The 22,024-nt window shown below is 32.7% G+C and overlaps 3 protein-coding genes across 5 annotated transcripts; 1 reads left to right on the top strand and 2 right to left on the bottom strand.

The window, feature by feature from the left end:
* The first annotated feature begins 1,279 nt into the window (after positions 1-1,279).
* LOC114169303 (formyltetrahydrofolate deformylase 1, mitochondrial-like) lies at positions 1,280-3,445 on the top strand. The gene is made up of 8 exons (XM_028054408.2): positions 1,280-1,515; positions 1,630-1,742; positions 1,826-1,976; positions 2,077-2,150; positions 2,261-2,420; positions 2,616-2,714; positions 2,804-2,890; positions 3,202-3,445. Exons 1-8 carry the CDS (start codon positions 1,339-1,341, stop codon positions 3,346-3,348), a joined length of 1,008 nt encoding a protein of 335 aa, XP_027910209.1. The 5' UTR covers positions 1,280-1,338; the 3' UTR covers positions 3,349-3,445.
* Positions 3,446-3,779: 334 nt separating this feature from the next.
* Positions 3,780-6,550, bottom strand: LOC114169297 (VAN3-binding protein-like). 2 transcript variants are annotated; one of them, XM_028054385.2, is made up of 8 exons: positions 6,532-6,550; positions 6,312-6,443; positions 5,904-6,202; positions 5,269-5,656; positions 4,961-5,137; positions 4,629-4,675; positions 4,474-4,531; positions 3,780-4,276 (listed from the first exon to the last, which is right to left on the bottom strand). In XM_028054385.2, the coding sequence occupies exons 3-8, from the start codon at positions 6,174-6,176 to the stop codon at positions 4,038-4,040; spliced, it is 1,182 nt and encodes a 393-aa protein (XP_027910186.1). In that variant the 5' UTR covers positions 6,177-6,202; positions 6,312-6,443; positions 6,532-6,550; the 3' UTR covers positions 3,780-4,037. The 2 variants fall into 2 exon arrangements, with proteins under 2 accessions (XP_027910186.1, XP_027910195.1); XM_028054394.2 differs by lacking the exon at positions 6,532-6,550 and having other exon boundaries at positions 5,904-6,197; positions 6,312-6,518.
* An 8,739-nt stretch (positions 6,551-15,289) lies between these two features.
* PSD1 (phosphatidylserine decarboxylase 1) lies at positions 15,290-21,178 on the bottom strand. 2 transcript variants are annotated; one of them, XR_014989738.1, is made up of 12 exons: positions 20,890-21,178; positions 20,483-20,571; positions 19,738-19,791; positions 19,561-19,626; positions 19,058-19,118; positions 18,804-18,913; positions 18,462-18,712; positions 17,632-17,738; positions 17,074-17,141; positions 16,285-16,349; positions 15,864-15,986; positions 15,290-15,612 (listed from the first exon to the last, which is right to left on the bottom strand). XR_014989738.1 is itself a non-coding variant. In XM_028056397.2 (12 exons), exons 1-12 carry the CDS (start codon positions 21,035-21,037, stop codon positions 15,454-15,456), a joined length of 1,314 nt encoding a protein of 437 aa, XP_027912198.1. In that variant the 5' UTR covers positions 21,038-21,178; the 3' UTR covers positions 15,290-15,453. The 2 variants fall into 2 exon arrangements, 1 of the variants encoding a protein (XP_027912198.1); XM_028056397.2 differs by having other exon boundaries at positions 16,285-16,362.
* Positions 21,179-22,024: the final 846 nt, after the last annotated feature.

Genomic DNA, 22,024 nt, shown 5'->3' with positions numbered 1-22,024 from the left:
AATATGGCGGAACTCAATTTATTGGGATCTCGCATAAAATTGATTTGTACATGTCCGAATTTAAAGCAATTTCGGTATATTTAGACAGGTCCCAATTATATTTTAGGCCGCTTAATCTATTTTTTTCTTGTCCGAATTTAAAGCAATTTCGGTATATTTAGACAGGTCCCAATTATATTTTAGGCCGCTTAATCTATTTTTTTCTTGATATGTTCCTAAATAATAAGTTTTTTAAACTATTTTGTATATATGATAACTTTTTATTTAATAAATAATATTTTGTATAAGATTATAGTAATTTTAAATTTTAAAACGTGTATATATATATATATATAATATAGCTTAGTGCATATTTATATTTGTATTATAAATTTAACTATAAATAATGGTAAAATTGATATGTTGTATTGTAAATTAAAGTTGATTCGATTTTGTCTACTCATTTCATATCTAAATCGGATTGAGTTTAGCCATAAATTAAATGATTCAATTAAAAATTTGTGTCAGATCTTAACAATGACAAACTTCTATGTCTTGATAAAAAAAAAATAGATCAATTTTGGAATTACCAAATCTCAATTATTCTTAACTTTAATTATATTTTGTTCTTTATTTCTTATTAGATTAAATGATTTTTTAGTTCTTTAAAAATGACCTACATTAAAATTGGTGCCTTCAAATATTTTTATATTCCACATTTAATATTTTATTTTTTTGTGTGTGGGAGATACATGTTACTTTTGAATTAACGCAGCAAATTGCAGTGTTATATTTCTATGAACCAACACACTTACACCAACAAACTTATTTAACTATTTTTTATTTGTGTTATTTTTATCCCCTAAATAGTAATTACGTTTTTTTTGTTTTCATGTTTTTTTCTTGATTTTTAAAATCGAATCCTTAACCGGAACTTTATTTAATAATCAATAGTTTATATAGCTTGTAAATTCAATGATTTTTTTTCAAATTAATACTTTATTTATTTTTCTAAGCATTCTACCAATGACCATCTTCTGCGTATTAAAAGAAACAGTACTGTAATCACTTATAAAAATCCATAATAATAATAATAATAAATAAATTGAAAGAAATAGAGTGGCTGTGTCTCCAAACCCCCATTGTTTTAGACCACAAATGTATGCAAAGTTGTAATGTGGAGAATAAATTTTCAATTGTTTCAGACCACGTTTATGCATGTTATTGAAGTCGTTTTCCATTGTTGTAGACCACGTATATCTTTTCCTATTATTCTTGGTCCATAAAGCTAATACATGCGGAATGAGAAAACAAACACAAACCCACCAAATACCTTAGTTTTTTGGATACCCAAATGAAATGGGCATCGTCCGAAAACTGTGTTCTACTTTGAACAACCTCAAAGTTTTCAGATTGAGCAACAGGAACAGTCACAGCTATAATAATTTCAGTACCTGTAATATATCCGTTGACCCCTTAAACCCATCTTCTTCCAATTCCTTCCTCACTCATGGAATCCATGTCTTTCAATGCCCCGTAAGCTGCATTCTCCGTCTGTTTCTAATATTTTTATTTCATTTTTTCACTATTACCTCGTACAATTATGAGTCTCCTTTTACAATTTTTTCTAATATTATGTCTTTCTCATAGGATACGGTTGGAATTGTAGCCAAGCTATCTGATTGCATTGCCACTAGGGGTGGCAACATTCTCTCTGCTGATGTTTTTGTACCTCAAAATAAACAAGTCTTCTACTCTAGAAAGTATTCTCAGTATAATGTTTTATACATGCATGTAGTGTTCTGTACACAGAATCGATTTTATTTACAGTGTTCAAAATTTGCAGTGTTTTTGTTTTTGATCCTGCTATGTGGCCACGAATTCAAATGGAGGAGGATTTCCTAAGGATCTCTAAAACATTCAATGCCATGAGATCTGTTATAAGGGTGCCAGCTTTGGATCCTAAATATAAGATTGCTATTCTCGCATCAAAGCAGGTATGCATTAATGTTTACAACAAAGAAACATTTTTTAATGTAGATATATTCATGTACTGCAATGTGTTTGTTAAAAAAAGGCTTCTTTATATTGTTGCAGGACCACTGTTTGATAGATTTGCTGCATGGATGGCAGGATGGAAGACTCTCGGTGGATATTACTTGTGTGATTAGGTGGAGTTTCAGAACTATGTAGCTAAATTGATTTTGTGTCTGTTTAATTGATTGGTTTATTTTGAATTACTTTAACTCTTTAGTTAAGTGTTTGCTTGTGCATTCAACAGTAATCATTACAGAGCTCCAGAAAGTGAGGTGATTCGTTTTCTTGAAATGCACAGTGTTCCATATCACTATTTAGGAGGAACAGCAGAGAACAAAAGGGAAGAGGAGATCTTGGAGCTGGTTCAGAACACTGATTTTTTAGTACTTGCGAGGTATATTCGGGTAAATAACTTGATTTGTAATTGGTTTTAAACTCTTCAAATTACAAGTCTTTTTTCTCATAGCACTTATCTGCCAAAACACGAGTTTTAGTAACTATTATCATCATCTATACTGTATGTTCTGTTACTGTTTGATTGCATTGATGGTGAGTATTAAATTGAAGGTGAACATGAGTTTATTGATTTATTATTGTAGATACTATCCAGCACCTTCTTAAGGAGTTATGGGAAGGATATAATTAACATCCACCATGGCCTGTTACCATCATTTAAGGGTATCAATCCGTCTAAACAGGTAGCATTTCATTGGTTAGATTATATGTTCATCATGCTTCTTTCCTAATCAACTGTGAAACGTTTGATATGGTTGATTGTCTTGGCAAGGCCGTTGATGCAGGTGTGAAATTAATCGGTGCAACAAGTTACTTTGTGACTGAAGGACTTGATACAGGACCTATCATTGAACAAATGGTGAAAACAAATTTTTAGTACTTATTTATCTATTGTGTACATGCCATTACCAAAAATTATCATAGCCATAAGATGGAAAGAAGCAAGTATCAATTCTTCTTTTCATATTTGGAAAACAAATATTGTGCTAGCTAAATCTCATAGCAGTTCAGTTTCTGGTGAATTTCCTTACAGATAATAATAGAATAGAATTTTAGTGTTGTCTAATTCTAGGATAAAGAGCATTCACATTTAGTCAAATACTTATTTTAGAGATTCAAATTTTTTTCAGTGTGTTTTCTGGAGGTGATGTGGCTGAATGTGAATTGCAGGTTGAAAGAGTTTCTCATAGAGATGATTTGCGGAGCTTCGTGCAGAAATCAGAGAACCTTGAGAAACAGTGTCTGACAAGTGCTATCAGATCTTATTGTGAGCTTCGAGTATTGCCATATGAAGAAAACAAAACTGTTGTATTTTGACGGCAAACCAATTATACTCTGTAATCCCTATAAATCCATACAAAGCCAAAGTCATGACCATGCGATAAATCTCTCAATAAATATTTATTTAGAAAAAGTTTTCTTTGTCGTAATTAAATTAGTTTTTCAAGAAATTAAATGAAAGAATGTTTATAAACTACTATGTATATAACTTTATTTTAATCTATGAGAAACTGCACATCATGTTTTTTCTTTAATATTATTGAGAAGTTTACTTGAGCAAAACTTATATTCGACTTTGGTTGCAATAATAAAATACCGAAAACCAAAAGATAAAAGCTTTAGAAACAGAGCAAGTAACCAACTTTATAGTTTCTATCTTCTGCTACTGTGTTACCTGCTAAATAAAGCTTAAACTATTTAGTACTTAATTTGTGCTGCTTGAAAGCATTTGCATTGTAAACATAATAAATCTGTAAGCTCTTTAATTAAATAATTTAAATGAAATAGGGGTTGTCGGAGGTAGTAGTTTTTATATCTTAAACAGGGTTTTAACACTTATCAATTTGGTATTGCTATTAACAAGGATGGTCACATGCAACCCCTGCACATAACAGTGATGCTTCTTTGCTTCTGTAATATCGTAGGCTTGTAGAGGTAGAATTTTTTTGACAAAATTTTTTTGTTCACTCTTTCTAGATCCTAGAGGAATATACAATTCAAACAAATCATGTACTGCTACTAATACTTAAAAATTCTAGAGAATGCTCTGTTGCTTCAACAGAGTTGACCCTACGAAGTAACATCTCTATCCCATCAACCCATTTTTGCTTATGTAGTTTGTTCTGGCACTTAAATTCTAGAAGACCTTGTGCGGTTTTCAGTCCAAAATATAGCTCTTCCGATGCTTCCCTTTCTTTTCTATATGGCCATGCATTATCTTTATCACACACTCCATAGACCACACCTGGTATAATACAACACATGTTACAATTTGAGCCAAAAGAAAAGAACAGAACATAAGAAAATAATGTTTTCAATGATATAACAATTCGTAATTAGATGACATATTTGCAGCATATTGTTCTTATTGTAGTTGAAATAAATAACTGCAAAAGAATAGGTGCGTGGTTGTTAAGAGCTTTTAATGTTAGAAGGACTTACATTTATTCTTTTTGGAGAAGGCTCCTCCAACGTGCTTACTTTTGATCTTAATTTTGACCTGAAAACGTGATAAATCAGATTGCTGTCTACAATCTATAAGAAAGAAATTGCCGCCCCAAGAGAAAATGTTTGTAAGTCAGCTTTTAAAATGGTACCTGGCATTTCTTGATATAAACATGGACATGTCTCCATCGTAAAGTCCCTGAAGAAAAGAACACTTATCAAACATGGAAACAATGTCAACCAGATGAATAAATGCATTTAAAGTAGGCCTATGTCAGGAATTCAAATCTTGAAGCTATTTAAATTTGAAAAATGACAAAGCATTGATTAGTCGAGGGATGGAAATGGCTATCAGGTATCAGAAATGCTTGTCTTTCATTAATGTGAGGACTAAACTAAATCAACCAATGTTCATAATCTGAGAAACAAGTTTCACTACAGTAAAAGAATCCAATGCTATGAACTAATATTAACCAAGAATTACCTTTTTCTGTGAGCTGCAACAAATCACCCAGACATGGTGGATGACGTTCCAGCATCTGACCGTCAAACGCACGAAACCAATGCGTTTCCGCTATCACTCTATCGTACGGACTTATTGACGCATTCTTCTTTGCTTCTTTTGGCAATCTAGCTGTAAGAGCTGCTTCTCCTCGCAAAGCTGATATATGGGCACACATAATGTACCAAACTAATCATCAATATTTCAAAATACTGTTGCATATTCCACACACACAATTCCACAAACACTTTTCAAGCACAGTGAAAGAACAATTGGGAGTAATTAATTACCTGTTGCAGCTGCAGCCGTGAGAGTCATTAGATCACCGGGGGTCTGAATATCCACCGCGGACCTGACGGTGGCGGCCACACGCTCCCGATCGGCGCCGGCTAACTCCGCCATCTCAACGCAATAAGACGCCAAGAGTTGCGTGGCGGAAGCGAGAGCGATGTCTAATTTAGAACGACAGCCACCGCGAGGGTCCTCTGTTGCGGCCACCGCTGCCACCGCAGAGGCCAACCCCGCAATGGACAGCGCCGAGTGCAGACGCGCGTTCTCCGCACGCGCCCGATCTTTCTTCTTAACGGAAACGTTCGTGCTCCCATACTGCTTCTGATGTAACCACTTCCCAATCGCACCCATCCTTCGACAGTTTCCAGAAACCATCATTTTCCCTCCCTGCCATCAGAACCAAGAACATCTACTATTTCATTTCGTATCTATGAAAACAAATTTTTGATTGAATAAAAAAAAACATCAAACACGAGACATAAACTGTATTATCAAAACTCAAACTAGGTAAACTGAAACAAACTCTGCAGCAGATGATTCATATATACATTTCCTGATACATAGCATATAGAACAATGTTCTCTTCGAGTTTAATCAATTTTCATTAGTATTGTGTTGAAACTTTGTGACTTACTGCTAATTGAGGAGCAGAGATAGGTTCTTGCAATGTGTCGGGGCCCGTGTCGAGAAAAGTTTGCTTTTGTTTCTCAGAGAGAGCCTTTGAGATTTCCGATGCAGAGAGACTCCATGACCTGGACAAGAACTCCATGGGTTCACGCGGTGTCGGTGGCTCAGCCAACGGTGGCAAGGATGACACCAGTTTGAACTGCTCACTCTCCTTCACATCCTCTGAAGCTAACTCCAGCCATGACCCATTTTTCCAAGGTGGAAAAAAACCACCTTCCATGTTTCTTTTCTTCTGTAAAACCTTTTCTAAAACAATAAAACACGAACTTAATTAATTAACCCAGTTAGCCTCAACAATCGAAAAGAAGATAATTTGATGAACCAACTTCTGTTAATGGAGAACGGAAAAAGATACCTGCTTGGGTTCTGAACCACCACAAATTCAGGTGTGAGTGAGTATTCACTACTCCGCTCAGAAAACCATGTTTGGTGTAAATGCTAAGAAGACACAATCCTGGAGAAGCGGGAATTGGTTCGTGGAGAGACACTGTTGTCGATAACGGAAAAAAATTATTGATAACTTAGAAAAAAAGTACGATGATAGAGTTAGAAATTAAAGGTGAAGAATACATTACATGATGATATATAGATACAGATATAGATAGATGATAGTGATGTGTCGTTTTACAACGTGGATTTAATTAACGCGCTACGTAAGTACTTTAGGTTGTTGGAGATTGGAATGAAATGAGTGCGGTGGTAGACTATAACTAGTCAATGACGGTGGAGGTCGGTGTTGTCATATATATTCTTAATTTCTCTCTTTCGCTAAGTAGCAAGTGATATATAATATATACTCATCATCATCACCACACACAATTTATGATCACGCGAGAGGGGCAAAATCACAAGGTTATGTTCTCTAATTCCTCGTACGTCTCCACATAATTGTAATGCGCCAAAAACAAAGATTATGAGTCTTTCGCCAAACACCATTAAGTTTTAGGTTTCAAGGTTACAACGCATGTTTGGTATTTTGGCGTATGCATTGGTTAGGAGGCCATGCAAACCCCAACAAGTTGAAGTTTTGAACTATTCGATTGGGATAAGACTCCAATCCAATGAAGTATTGATAAGGATTTCTGATGCAAACATAAATAACTAAACCTAAGTGTCTCCGAGTGTAGAATCCAATACTAACAACATCATACGTTTGCACAAGTTCATAATGTTTATCATTTGGATGAAAACAGCTTTTTTGTTATTTTGAGCACAGTAAAAAAGAAAGAAACAACGTTTGTTTTGGTTCGCTTCGACCTGTTGCTGTCATTTATCTGAGTATTTAAAACCATGGACTCTTACATACGGATCCTACGTAAGCCGAAACAAAAGCGAACATGCAGAAGTGTAGTTGCATTTTGCATGTCTCGAGAATTATACCAGTAGACCTGTCCAATTTCCATTGCTTACACGTGATGTTTATAAATGAATAAACTTGGATTTCTGTGAGAGTCAAACGTAGTGTGCCAATTAGTCAACCTCCTGATTCTAATACAATTAATTAATCTTAAGAGATTAGATGAAAAATATGCATAACATTTTCCCAGAAGTAATATAAATTTGAAGACAAATGCTTTGGAGTTACAACAACCGTGCCTGGGTCTGTAAGTGTATAAACAATATATTTTATTTCTTTTTTTAACGATCGGAATTTTTTATATTTATTTTTATTAATTAACTGTTATTTTCAGGTTTCAATACTCTGTTCTTTTCCTTCTTAAGTTTTAGATTTTGTTGCTATTGATTTTTCATTTATAAATCACATTAGTTATTAATAAATTACATAATTAATTTATTAATAATAACAAAATGTGTTTCTTTATCTGTCATTGTGTGATATTTTTTAGGATTAAATATGTTTTTGTTCCTCAAATTTCGGTATATTTTGGAATTAGTTTCTTTTAAAAATTTTATACCAATCTAGTCATTCATCTTTATAAATGTGTAGATTTAGTTCTTGTTACCAAATTTTGTTAAGTTTATTTGATATTTTAAACGCATTTTATGATAATATTTGATTTAACATTGAAGCAAAAATGTGTCAAACGGGGTAAACAATACAAATATTATCATGAAATGCGCTTGAAAAGTCAGGTAAACTTAACAAAATTTGGTTAAATGAACTAAATTCACGTATTTTTAAAGATGAATGACTAAATTGTTCAAAAAATTTTGAGGAGAAACTAATTCCAAATTTCACTGAGGGACCAAAAACATATTTAATCCTATTTTTTAAAACTGCAACAAGAAAAACATACTATTTTTTTATGTAACATTAATTTTACATTTAACAAATTTTAGTTTTTAATTTCTTTCTTTCTTTACAAATATAAAAAATTAACATATTTAATCATCAAAATATCTTGTATATTGTAAAGAAATATTTTCGCTTAATTGATTCATTAACCATGTGTGTGTGAAAGAATCTTAATAAATCTTAAACTGTACTATATATTAATTTTATATAGTCTATGTTTCTCTACATCGATCTTATCCAAACATCACAACACAACAAGGTAGTTCTTGAACCCTGTTTCTCTGTGTTACAAGGTGTATATTTCTTATATGAAGCATGTGTCTTTTCATTTTGCCTTTTATAAAGCAAAAGTATATGCAAAAGGTGAGTTTAAAGGATCCAAATTATTTGTTGGAATTTTTTACTGTTATATTAGTATTGATATTTTGAAAATAAATAATATATTTTAAAATATCAAAATTAGTCTAATATTTATCGATGAAAAAATTATTTTTTAATAATTAAAGTTTGATAATATCTTTTAAGTGACTTTTTTATTTATTTTAAAATTACTTAAAATATATTACATCGAGTTATAAAAAATTAATTATTAAAATATCATTATCTATGAAAGACGGTATAAAAATAATAGAGAAAAATTGAAGAAAAATTTCAGGAGCAGGGACTCATTTTCGATGGGCCAGTGTGAAAGGTGAGTGTTGAACGAAATGGTAGACGAAGAATGTGTGATGTTATGAGAGAGGTTATATCGTGCAAGTTAGGCACACAAATACACATTCATGTGACATTGTCTTCAACAACGTACCACTGTTACATCTTCAACCCGAAAGTTACATCTTACCTACCCCATCTTCACTTCACTCATCAACACTTTTCAAAACCTATATATTAAGGTACAACACTCAAATTCAATTTGAAAATAATGCCATCATCCCAGTAAAAATTGAGGTCAAAATCATTAATGTTCATTTCTATACACTAGTATTAATAAACAAAAAAAAAACTATGATATGTGTAACATCCCAATTTCAGCAGCTTAAAACTAACAAAAATAGGGAGTTTCATCATAGTTCCAAAACAGATAATCCAGTGTACCCAATATATTAATACAGTCTTACAAAAGGTATGACTATAAAAATATATCACTTATACACTTAAACTAAACTAATAAACTCTGTACTACTGACCACTGCTAAAGCTCCCACCGGAAACCTCCTTTTCAACACTAACACGATGGCTCTTCATCTTCCAGAAGTGCCTTTGACACTGCAACCACACCTGCTCCCACCGAATAGGTGATCATCGCAAAAGGAAACATACAACACAAGACAGGAACACAAAAAGCAAGGGTAAGCTAATCTGATTAAGGAATCATGCAGTTCAATTATAAACAGAAATCATGCAATCTTTCTCATTTTCACCAGAATCACATAGACCACCACAACCACAATGCAGATATATTACTCTAGACTCGATATCCGGATTATGTAAGCGACATTGGATCTCTGGGTGGCTTGCACATGTGACGGTTCCCAAACTCTGCAGAGTTGGACACAAGGAGTTATCACCCGACCGCTCACAAGGTAAGTCCCCTTCGCGTCTAAGACTTGATCAAGTCCAAAGACTAGGACCTCCTGCTACTCCTCACGACATAATCCATTATGCTCTATCTGAGCGTGAATGATTATTGGAGTTTCAGGATACCAACCCATACGGAGTCCTTATGTCCTTACATACACTAAAACATTCCTCTTAGAATTTCCCTTGAAATCCTAGTTCAACCACTTCTTCTCATATTCCAACTTCATGCAATTTCACCGCACATATTACCAGTCATAACAATTCATGCATATCATAACTAAGTTCATATTTTAACATTCAAACATAGCTTCATCCATTAGAAATAAAGAAATAACACTCAACTGCAGGGTTTCTCGCCCAAGCTAGAAGGTCTCGCCTAGGCAAAAAGGCTCTCTCGCTTAGGCGAGTCATTCTCGCCTGAGCGAGGCTCAAAACAGAGAACAACCCAAACTCTGGGCGAATTCTCGCTCAGGCTAAGTTGTCTCGCTTAGACGAGAGTGACTCTCGCTCAAGCGAGACTGGCTTGCCTAGGCGAGATCTCGCGCAGAAACAGGGGATGAGTTTCTGGTGTTTTCGCTCAGGCGAGAGCTGCTCGCTTAGGCGAAAATACCAGATTCCCAATCTGTTCTCACGTGCAACAGTAAAGAAATCTAGCACAATCCAAGCATACACTCAATTACACAATTCAAGCACTCATACAACAATCAATCATGCAATTCAAAGTCATCAGAATGATTTCTAGATGAAATTCAAGTAAAACAGTTAGCTTCCCTTACCTGTTATCCTGTTTAGACAACTTTATAAATGTCAACGCCTTAAAAACGTCAACACCTCTAACTCCACAGGATGCTCTATCTACACATAGAAACATCACAAGAACGATCAGGACATACCGTTATGATCACTGATCAACAGAGACTCATACTGATGATTAAAACGTCGCATGCAAGCGGAAGAGGGCTTGCATGCAACAGAAAACAGAAAAGACTAGAAAAGAGAGCGGAAACTCAACTTACCCGAATGGAGAAACTGATCGGTCCAATTTGAAGAGCTCGCCGAGAGGATCAATCCTACGGTCTCGGTTCTTCAATCAGACGACCAGAGAGACAGAACCTCTAGAGAGAAGTCAGAGAACTCTAGAAAAGTGGTTTCTAGAGAGATGGTGTGTTTTAAAATAATGAAACTCGTTTAATTCTATTTATACTAAAATCTTTTAATATTAAAATAATCGAGTCTCACTATTTTTAAACCACTATCACTTTTAAAACGCCATTTTCTAGGGTCTTACATAGCACAACTGGTGACATCTCTCCAGTTGGGAGGGTGTTAAAGGTCAGGTTTGGGGTTCGATACCCACTGACAACAACCTGCCTTGCGAAGTGGGGAGACACTTGGGGCGAGGGGTTGGGGTGTATTGGGCTGCAGACCTGACACGCTCTCAGTTGGAGGGGTGTTACAATATGCATATAAAGTACAAATATTTGTAATGAAATTACTTTAAAATTGTCTTAATTAAGCTCATGATGGTTTATATTTATAAAGTCACTTTTTAAAAAAAACAGATTTTTGTTAGAGCTGTCAAAATGGATAATTCGATTTGATCCGACTCAACTGATCACGAATTGATGATTTAGTGAGGCAACTCAACCCGGTTCATTTTTTAGCGAACAAAAAAAATTTGAACCCGGCCCAGTCCACCACGGGTTGGCGAGTTAAACGGATTGGCTCACGGGTTCACTTAATTAAAAAAATACAAATTATTTATGTTAGCTAACAAAAACAACCTAACATGACCCAAATATAAAAATCCAACTTAATAAAAAACACTTGTGCACCCCCCCTTTTATCTGGCTCACCATAGGTTCAACCTGGGTGAGCCGGAATTTAGATGAGTCAGGTCAAGAATCAACCCGTAAAGAAATTTGTAAAAAAATTTCAACACAACCCCGGCCTGAACTCGTGTGAGCTGGGTTGACTCGCGCGTTCCAACCCATTTTGACAACTTTAATTTTTAGTACTTTTCAAAATAGATGGATTTAATTATTATATATTTTTATTTTTATTAACATTTTGTGAAAAAAAAAAAGATTCCGTGAGAGTAAAATTACGTCTCTCCTTTCATTCTAAAACGGTGGTAGATTTTTCCAAAAAATAATATTTATTTCCATTTTAATTCTTATTAAAACAACATAATTAACATAAATTATTGTCTAACGGGGAAAATATTTCTATCAACGACAGGTAACAATTGAAGATATACTAGCAGATAATAATTAATAATAGAAGTATGTGTACTACACAGGGTTCAATATTACTAAAGTCTTTTTCCTTTAATTGTATTTAACTCTTTCATTTTCATTCATAAACTCATATTTAAATTTCCTGTGAGATGAATACATAATAGAATAATTGAATTTGGTGGATGAGAGGTAGGGTGATATGTATGTTGTTGAATGTGGTTGGAACATAGTGGAGTGATGAATGTATTGACATTGATGAAATCCAAGAATAAAAAAGGGTTATTGGAGCGTCCAGGGTTTTTGATTAGTTAGAAATGTGAATAATGTTACAGATATGAGATGGGATGTGTGAGAAGAAACCCTAATCATTAGGGTTTGGGAATGAAGTTGGTGAAATTTTTTCTCCATTCAATCCACAAGTGGTTGTTCTTATAAGCAGTTACATTTTTTTTTTATAACTTAAGAAAGCAATTTACTCTTATTTTTTTTCTTTCACATTTTTCTTATTAATCAACCTTATTAAAATTTTAGAAATTCTTGCTACAAACGCATTATCATCTACATGTTTTTACATTTTTATTATACTATTTATTATTTCTCTGCAGTAAGAAGTCAAAATTAGAATAACCTTGACATAGTTTAATCTTAAGAATATTATAAAAATTAAATTATCAAACACAGTGGAAGCAGTGATCGCGTCAACGTAAATAGTAGTAAAAGATCATTTCCTTGATGACTGAGATATATCATCGTCAAAAATCTTATCTTGAAGTTCATGAGAAAATACTTTACGATGTTATAGTTTTTTTCTCCAAAAAAAAAAAAAACTTTATTAAGATAGTGCTATGAATAACTAAATATTAAGTATGTTTTATATTTATTAAGTAAGATTATTATGAAATAGTATACTTGAATCGACTAAAATACAGGTAATTAAACATTTATTCGTGCGTTTAAAAAATAAGAATATGGGTGAAAATATATGTACCTTTTCAAATATCGATGTGAATCTGTCGAGAAAAGAACGTGGATACGAAAATAAAGTTCATAATACTTTAGATGAAAGTTCCACGATATTGTTCCACTTCAACTACACGACAAATTGGCATGTCAACACAAACATATTACAGAAAAGAAAATTCCAATAAAAAGTATAAAGTTAATCATAGAGAATAAATTCAAATTTTTATGAAATGGATGCAAAAGTCGTGTCTTCTCCCTGGGAGATGCTACAGTTAAAATTTTTAATTAACGTTATAAGTGCACATTAGAATAATAACTCGGATATAGTTCTTCAGATATTTGGAAAATAATATTTTAACAAAATTGTATTTGACAAATCTTGAAAAACAATAATTTTTGATAAAAACAAAATTCTAAAATTTTATTATTTTATTTTTGTAACTTTCATAAAAAAATCAAAAAATTACTCTATTTAATAACTTTGTCAGCTTTATCAATAAAATATTTGTGAAAAAACCATTTTTCTATTATTAAAATAAAACTGCAATGTTAAAAACAGCAATGAATTTAATTGTGAGATATATTTTATCGGTTTTCTGTTTGGTTCTCACCTTGTAGATATTGGATAATGCGTCCAAGTCCTTTTTCGCAGCAGTGTAGTCTCCATCATCTGTGAACAAAGTAGATCGAATAAAGATAAAATTATGTTGGGGTTTCAATTCATCACCACCAATTTTGCTGTGATCAATTTTGAAGTTATGAGATTAGGACGTTCATGAAGGTGGGCCCATCAGGCCCGTGGGCCCATCAAGCCCACTCAGATACTTGGTGGAAGCCATCATAATGAAGATCGGAATCGTAATACTCGTCATCTTCAGAACAAGATTAATCGTCATTTATTTGTTGGTGTGCTCTTTGAATTTCAGAGACAATAGCTCCAAAATTAGGAATCTTGAACGTGGTGGAAGATATTGAAAGATGGAACGTGTGGCCCAGGTACTAATCTCCATACTGTGTTTCTATTCCTGGAACAAGGTTTTGATATTATTATAAACGTCGCTGTGAGAAAACACAGGCTCGGAATTTTTAGATTTGGAATTATTGAAAGTTTTGTTGAGTTTTATAATAAATCTGAACTGGCAAATGCTAATAGCTGCCCTAGGAATGATGATGGTTAAGAGATCATGTCCACTCTTATAATATTGAAATATATAAGTGTTATATATATTTTTTTAAATATTAAAAATATTTATATTCACTGACTAAATTTTGATTTTAGTCCTCTAAAAAAATTTCGTTGTTTTCTAGCGCAAAATAACTGAAATAATTGTTTTTTGATCCTTAACTTTTTATAAATTAATAGCTTATATTTGAAAAAAAAAATTAAGTAATGAAGTGATACATCCTATTGCTGTGATATTATGTTAGTGACACCTAAAAAGTCTTAAACATCCATGCAAGTAATGTCATTTATCTATTTTTTAGTTAATATGAAAAATTAAAATATAAATTTAGAATTTTAGAATTTTTTACATATATTAGAACTAAACAATTATTTCAAAAAATTATAAACATTTATATATATATATATATATATATATATATATATATATATATATATATATATATATATATATATATATATAAAAGAATCAAAATCAAATTTCATTTTTACGTGAACTCAATATACTTAAATCTCTTTTAAACATATTCCTACTTGTTTTTGAATAAAGATGTTTCTTATTAATTTAATAATTGTCGATGAAATTAAAAATTTGTCATGCCAATTCTTTAAAATCGGTAAACAATATCCATCTAAAATTACCAACGTCGTTTATTTCACTTCATTTGAAAAAGAAAGATTCCGTTCGCTATGATGTTCATTAATAACCAAAATAAAAATATAAGTAATACATTTTCTGAATAATTTTTTTATACAAACTGAAATTTATTAAGAAATCACTTTCTTCAGTATCATATAAGTAACAAATTAACTTTAAAGATCCAGAGATTCATAGAAATAACTTCTGAACAAGCATCATTTTATTATAACATAACAATGGCACTATTTGGATACTTTTGGGCATTGTTTAGAAACAGATATAGCACTGGCCTTCCTAGTAGCAATTATATATGAGTATACTCAAAGTGCTACTTCTAAAACCATAAACCTTCAACATATCCCAAATTTTCAAGCATGATTGTGTTCATTTCTTTGGTAGAGTTTCGAAGCATAATGGTTTAAATTCTACGTTCTTAGATGTGTTTACCATAATAAATCAGACGGTCATAAACTAAATAACCATGTACCACTTCCATAAATTAATCACAGTATCCAGTATGAGGCACCAATGATTCTTCTTAAGATTACCAAAATGCTTTGAAGTTTCAATACCAAATAGTCTGAGGCAGCGTACATTCACAAAGATAATGAGCTGCACACAAAATTAACCTTGTCACGAACTATGCCACCTACCTAGAGCCTCACCAACACGAATTCTATCCCCTCGTTGGACACAGAACCTGAACTCTTGAGATGAATCGCCCTCATTGAGTTTTGAAATCGGAGCTTGGAAAACAAGTACAACTGTTGATCCCATGTTGAAAGCACCTAACTGGAGTAACAAAAGAAAAAAAGAATTAAGTTATGCAAAATGTATTGAAAACTCTTAAGGTCACAAGCTAAACTTTATGTATAATAAACAAAAGGAATCCAAATTCAACAGCACGTCGTCGACAAAACTTAATCTTAAAAGAAGACATCGCAAGTATACTGATTCAAATATTCAATCATATGATCCTCATAGATAGTTGTATAGATTTTGTATCAAGTGCAGAAGTTCCAAAAGGTAAAAGCACTTCTAACCTCATCTCCTTTCATGAGCATTCTGCCTACACCTTCACATTCATAAACCCGTTCTTCAGGAGGCTCTGAATGTAGAAACTTCTTCATTGGCCTGTTTGTATGAAGTTCAGGCTCAATGAAAAGCTGTCATGTTGAAATTTAAACTGAAGACATTAATATATAATTCAGTCAATGTAAATACAAGTCATCCCATGCCAATCGGTTATCTCTAAATATTGGGTCCCGTGGCTTCTATCATTATCCTTAAAAAGAAAAGTTGTTGGTGATCCATGAAAGCATATTTAGTGATTACTGGGAAAGAAAAATAAGATTTTAAAATCAACAGTTACTTTAGTCTTTTCCCAGAGTTGTTAACACTAAAATATAACCCTTGTTTTTTTCAATGGACATTAGAGTACAATAGTTACAAGAATGAACAAACCTCAATTGACCCAATATTTGTCGCACCAATTGCAGCAACTGCCATAAACCCTTCCTGCCACAGACCTTCAAGAACGACCTGAAGAATTTAGAGTCAATGTCGATAGGTAATTATAAAGTTTATGATTCAATTCAAATCAATCCAGAATTGAAAAATTAAATAACATCAAAGAAAAAAATAAATTTTATCATTCAAAGAACAGTGTGATGAAATTATTTATGAAGGAAACGTTAACTACTTTAGCTGATTGGCAAATATTAATGATCTTTTGACAGAATTCACTACTAGGTTATTGAATTCTTCATGAATGAGTTCATCAACAAACCATTATTGTCAACAAAATAAAAGCAAGACGATGGTAAAAGAGAGGATTAGAGAAGTCTTCAGAAGAGTTTATAGGGAGTATTAACTAGAAAGAATGCCACTCCTACTAAGAACTAAAACTCAAGACTTGATTGTTTCCCAAGAAAAATATCCACATGAGAAAAATAGGTAAATTCAGATAAAGGGCCCCTTGCACTTAGAAAATTAGTGCAACAGCATCTAGTTTATTTTCAGAAATAGATTTATTTTCAATATAAAATTAGATCAATGTGCCACCACTTAGTTTAACTCAAGCAGTGAATGTTGGGTCGGATTAATTAAGGTAGAAAAGTCTTGAAGTTCAATTTTTATTCAAATCGCCAAAATAAATATATAAATAGAAACATGACATGAGGACATTGAAAGGAAAGCTAACGGAAAAGCACAACACTCTGACATTGACCATCGCAATCAGATATGAATTACCCTCTCGTTCTCAATGTAGAGATTTCTAATTGTTCTAGTAGCACGTTCATTCAGGGGATAAAGACGGCCTGCAACATAAACAATAAACCAAACAGCAACAGATAATAAGAATACAGTAAAACTAAATAGAAATTAATTAACGTGCTTATTGTGCAGCATGATATACAATACATGCAAAATTTGAAAATCTGCAGATCTACTTCATTCTTTTCTCCCACCTGGTTCAAATAACTATTTTCATGAGTATGGGGAAGAAATAGATTGGCAGAGCTTTATAAAACAGTTATCCATGATAAATCTAGAAAGTCCACCTGTACCCATCACCAATGCAATCTAAAAGTTTTCCTAGAGGAAAATAAAAAATAAAAAAAAATGTAAAAAAATTCAACATGAAGAAGCCACATAATCATTTTATGATGAATCTTTTCTTTGCTATCTTGCATGGGATATTTTTTATGATCACAGCTGGAAATTACTTGGCTATTTTGGATAAACAGAAGATTAATAAGTGTTGTTGTCAATTTCTTAGACTGTTAAGGCTTACATGAGATGGTTTACCAGAAAAATGCCTGCGCACAAGAATGTTCCAATCAGCTGGGGAGTGTATTCGATGGTAATCTCCAGGCTTCAAGTAAACCACACAATAAAAAAGTCCTCTCTTTGGGCTGAAACGGAAAATTTAATAACGTATGAATTGTCATGCCACACGTTCAGTCTCTCTACCGATAAAAGTATAGCAGATACATTCAGGGCCAGAGTTCAATAAAAAAAAAACAACAATCAGCATTTAATGTGAAAAGGTCGCATTCTTGATAATAGACAAAAATAAGTCAATATGGATTGCATGTTCCTAAACCATGAAAGCAATTCAGACTACTCTTAAGTTTGCTTTATAATGGTAAAAATAATAAGAACCATACCGAGAGAGAAGCAGAAATCATTTCTTGAAAAGTTGACAATAAAATTGTAATTTTCAGTTAAAAAAGAAAAAAAAAATCTCATTGTATAGATTTTGCAGAATCCTAAGACTCCTCCAATTAAATAAAACACTTTTGATTTCAATTGCAGCTGCAGCAAGCTTGCTAAATCATAAAGTCTCTATCAATTGAAGTCAATAAGCCACTTTACGATAGAAACTCAAATACCTCTGAAACCTCCCAGAAGTACTCAAATAATGATCACAAATATTAATGATAAATGCATCATGAAAAAAATTAAGAGTAGATGCATGATGAAAATTTAGCAGCTAATTTGAGAGGTTGAACAGATAAATTTATCCATCTATGATTTTCTACAATAAACAGGCCCTTCCTTAACTACAATTGCTTACAACCAGATGCAGTAAACATTGGTAGCATAAGGCAATTAGAAATACTTCACCACATTACCATGATGATTTTGGGTCCCAAACTTTTGGTGAAGCCAATGAAACTCTCCACCATGACTTCTTGCTCTTCTCGGTAGTTGTTATTGACTCATTATGCTTCTCTTGCACATCACCATCTGCTGTTATTGGAAGGAAAGGGCTTGCACCAAGAAGAGAAAAAACTGAATATGAAAACCCTTTAACCTGTTCAATCATTGCCCCTGCTCCCTTCAGCTCCCCAAATCTTAAAATTGTACCGTCCACAGGACTAACCTGCAGAAAATAAGTATGGTCAAACAGGTTATGTATCAGCTGGAAATGGCACAAAGGCATTAGAGAATTTCAAATAGCTGTTACCAGTTACCAGACACTGCGGATCAACATCAATAGGCCGGGAACCTTCTTTCAAAGTGCGAACAAAAAAATCCCTTAAAGTGACATACTGGTCTAGAGGTAAACCAGCTTCTTCTAAATCTGAGGTGTCAACAATATTATAACAATTAAGAGTATTCTTACACGTATTATAGATCATATCATGAGCAAGTTCTGCCAGTTTCACGAGATGATGGTTATAGGAGCAAATAACAAGAAAATGATTGAAAGATATATAAATCATACTTGAATGAAATGCCCGAGCCCAGGATTTATAGATAACGGGCCTCAGCCAAACTGGTATTTCCTGAATAAGTAAAATCATATAAATAATACAACATGCATAATCATTTTCAAATTATAGAGATAGCTTTGACTTGATAAAAGGAGAGAGAAGTACATTAAGAAAAAATTTACTTTAAAATATGCTGCACTACTTTTATCTTGCACTCTCTTTTTTTCTGATTAGCAGTGCTGCTCTATCTCTCATCATTTATTATTTACTTTTGCTTCTTTCCCTCTACTAAAATTGCTGTTTTTCACGTATTAAAAGTCATTTTATTTCTTCATCAGGTCTCTAATGCTAAAATTACTCATAAATTCTGAATATTATTTCTCTTTCCAAATACTTACTACAGGTAACAACATAAGGCGAATAAATTTGCAAATATAAAAATATAAAGCTTCACTGATTAATAGATATAAGTATATATAAAAAAGGATATTCCAATATCACATTGACTTCTTACCACGCTTGTCAAGTATCCCCAGCATCTAGAAATTGAACGAAGGGGCAGTAATCTCAAAAATGTAGCCTAGTGTTGACAAAGCCATGGCACATGTATCAGAATCAAAACAAATATGTACTATACACACACATACAAGAACTCAAATGTTTCTTTTTTGTACTGATGTAAAAGTTTTACCTTTATATCAGGCTGGAACTCCACTTCAATTCCTTTCTCCTTCATCTCTTCAGTCTGCCACAAGGGTAATCAAATTTATTCTCTAGAGACTACGTAAACTACAAACCATTTAAGGCTAAAATTCCAATTGACCAAACAGAACCTAAAAAGGATTCTACTACTGAAGTGCAAAAATATTTCCAGCATCATGGCTGAAAACAGTGTGGAAAAGACTGAAGGCCTCACTACCAAAAAATAAGATTCAACTTCTCCCTTGTCTAGAATGTTAAAAATATATTTTTATTTTTCTTTATTTATTTTACTTTTGCAGTGACCGAAAATAACAACGGACATGTAAAAGAAGGAGGAATGTCAATGATCAATCACTGATAAGTCATAGTGCCCGATGTATCATCTTTTCTCCAGCATGTTTTGTGGAAGGAAAAAAACACCACGTTCATTTAACCGGGTGTCTGTGTGTGCCACCAAGGTTGATATTAATGCAACCATGGTTTGGAATAAAACAAAAGGCTCCTAGACAATGCAATTAGACTCTACTAGTTGATAAACCAGTAAGCATACCCCAAGCATGTGAGCCTTGGTTAAGCAGGATAAGGATATTCGGGGGGAGCTTCAGGTCCATCAGAGCCAATGTAGGCAAGTGGACAAAAATAAATGAGGCCATTGATGTTGCTAGAAGAATCAGTTTGGCGACCAAACTTTGCCTTGCCAATTAGTCTTAACACAATATAAAAATTGAATGTACCTTCTTGTCAACATAGAGTCTGCGGGCATGGAGAACGCCAAGCATAAGTATGGTAGCAACCGTCGCGCCAGGTACAAGAAAAGAATCCCCTGCACACTCTCGTAGCAAATCAAATAAGCACAACGCTTCAGAGCATGAATAATACATAGCCAATTGCAACATATTCAAAACTCCGTTCAATTTGAAAATCCACGGCAATACCTATACTACTTTCCTTGCGAAGATTATAACCATCACAATTCACAGTAAAAACATTCCCTCCCAATACATACGTAACTTATCGTAGGTCAACATTCAGCTTCCATCAACAAACCGTTTAACCAAACGTAGAAATGTATTCATCGTGCTTAAAAGTTATGACAGTTTAACTTGTGTATGGATTGAAGTAGAGAAGCAACTTAACTGACCTTGGGAATTTCCACTTCCGCCATTGATAGAAGCACGAGGTCGACGAATTTGAAACCTTTTGGTGAAGGATGAGGTGTAACGAGCGTTTTTAAAGGGATGAATGTGGTGAGGAAACACTGGGAACTTGTGTGAAAACCTATATTTCATTTTTGCAATCCGTGAAGTGGCGTAGAGTATGTTAGTGTTTGCAGAATTAGGAAGAAGAAAGCGCCACGTTAAAAAATTGCAATTCTCGATTCTGATTTATCACCAATAGTTCTGATTATCTGAACCCCTTTGGTCATTTCAATTCCAATCACAGACATTTCCTTTTAGAATAGCACAAAAATAATTTGATTCTTAACAAAGATGCAGATAAAAAAAAATATTAAATATAACATTTCTTTAAATATGTTCTTTAAAATTTCAATATATTAATACTTTTATCCTTATAATCCATGGGATTTTATTGAAAAAATACTAAATATTTATGTTGTCTTACTTTCTGTTTATGTATAACAAATAGATGTGTTGTAGTTAAAATATTCCAATAATATGAAAAATAATATATGAGAAAAAATTATTTTATAACCTTAAAAAGAAATTAAAAACTCTGCATTTGAGTTTATAAAATTTAAAAATTTATACACAATAGAAAAATAATAAAAATTTAAGAAATCACTATTAGAATAACTCTTATACTTCATATTATATTTCACTCTATGATGCGCGGATACGACATGTATATGATGCGTCAATATGTTTATTTTAGAAATAATATGATACAATACGTAATAGATACATGATATATAATAAATATATCATTGTTAGTAGCTAATATTAGTGGACAATTTAGAAATCAATTATTTTAGTAGTCAAAATATTGGTAGATAATGTTAGTAACTAATTTATAAACCAACTTATAATAAAAACTATTTTAATTATCAATTATAATTGTTTAGAACTATTTTAATTGTTAATAATTTTTAGTTTGGTATCTAAATTGGTCACTGTGTAGTGACTACATATTTGTTGTCACTGTTCAAAATTTTGTTTGCACTATATTATGACTTTATAAATTCAATATTTCATTAATAAATATCGATAAAGTATCTTAAAATATCAAAAACGGATACATATCGGACACAAATACGT

This window comes from Vigna unguiculata, chromosome 2, assembly GCF_037176805.1.
Source record: "Vigna unguiculata cultivar grain cowpea cultivar isolate G323 ecotype 2 chromosome 2, ASM3717680v1, whole genome shotgun sequence".
In the NCBI taxonomy this organism is placed as follows: Eukaryota; Viridiplantae; Streptophyta; class Magnoliopsida; order Fabales; family Fabaceae; genus Vigna; species Vigna unguiculata.
This window is presented reverse-complemented; position numbering and strand designations above follow the sequence as displayed.

Coding starts and splice junctions, on each gene's coding strand:
- LOC114169303 (XM_028054408.2), top strand. CDS start 1,339: ATGGGCATCGTCCGAAAACTGTGTTCTACTTTGAACAACCTCAAAGTT. Junction 1,516..1,629: donor TCCATGTCTTTCAATGCCCC/GTAAGCTGCATT, acceptor TCTTTCTCATAG/GATACGGTTGGAATTGTAGC. Junction 2,421..2,615: donor TACTTGCGAGGTATATTCGG/GTAAATAACTTG, acceptor TTATTATTGTAG/ATACTATCCAGCACCTTCTT.
- LOC114169297 (XM_028054385.2), bottom strand. CDS start 6,176: ATGGAAGGTGGTTTTTTTCCACCTTGGAAAAATGGGTCATGGCTGGAG. Junction 5,657..5,903: donor TCTCTGCTCCTCAATTAGCA/GTAAGTCACAAA, acceptor TTCTGATGGCAG/GGAGGGAAAATGATGGTTTC. Junction 4,532..4,628: donor TTTATATCAAGAAATGCCAG/GTACCATTTTAA, acceptor TCACGTTTTCAG/GTCAAAATTAAGATCAAAAG.
- PSD1 (XM_028056397.2), bottom strand. CDS start 21,037: ATGAAATATAGGTTTTCACACAAGTTCCCAGTGTTTCCTCACCACATT. Junction 20,572..20,889: donor CGGAAGTGGAAATTCCCAAG/GTCAGTTAAGTT, acceptor GAGAGTGTGCAG/GGGATTCTTTTCTTGTACCT. Junction 18,914..19,057: donor GGCTCGGGCATTTCATTCAA/GTATGATTTATA, acceptor TTGACACCTCAG/ATTTAGAAGAAGCTGGTTTA.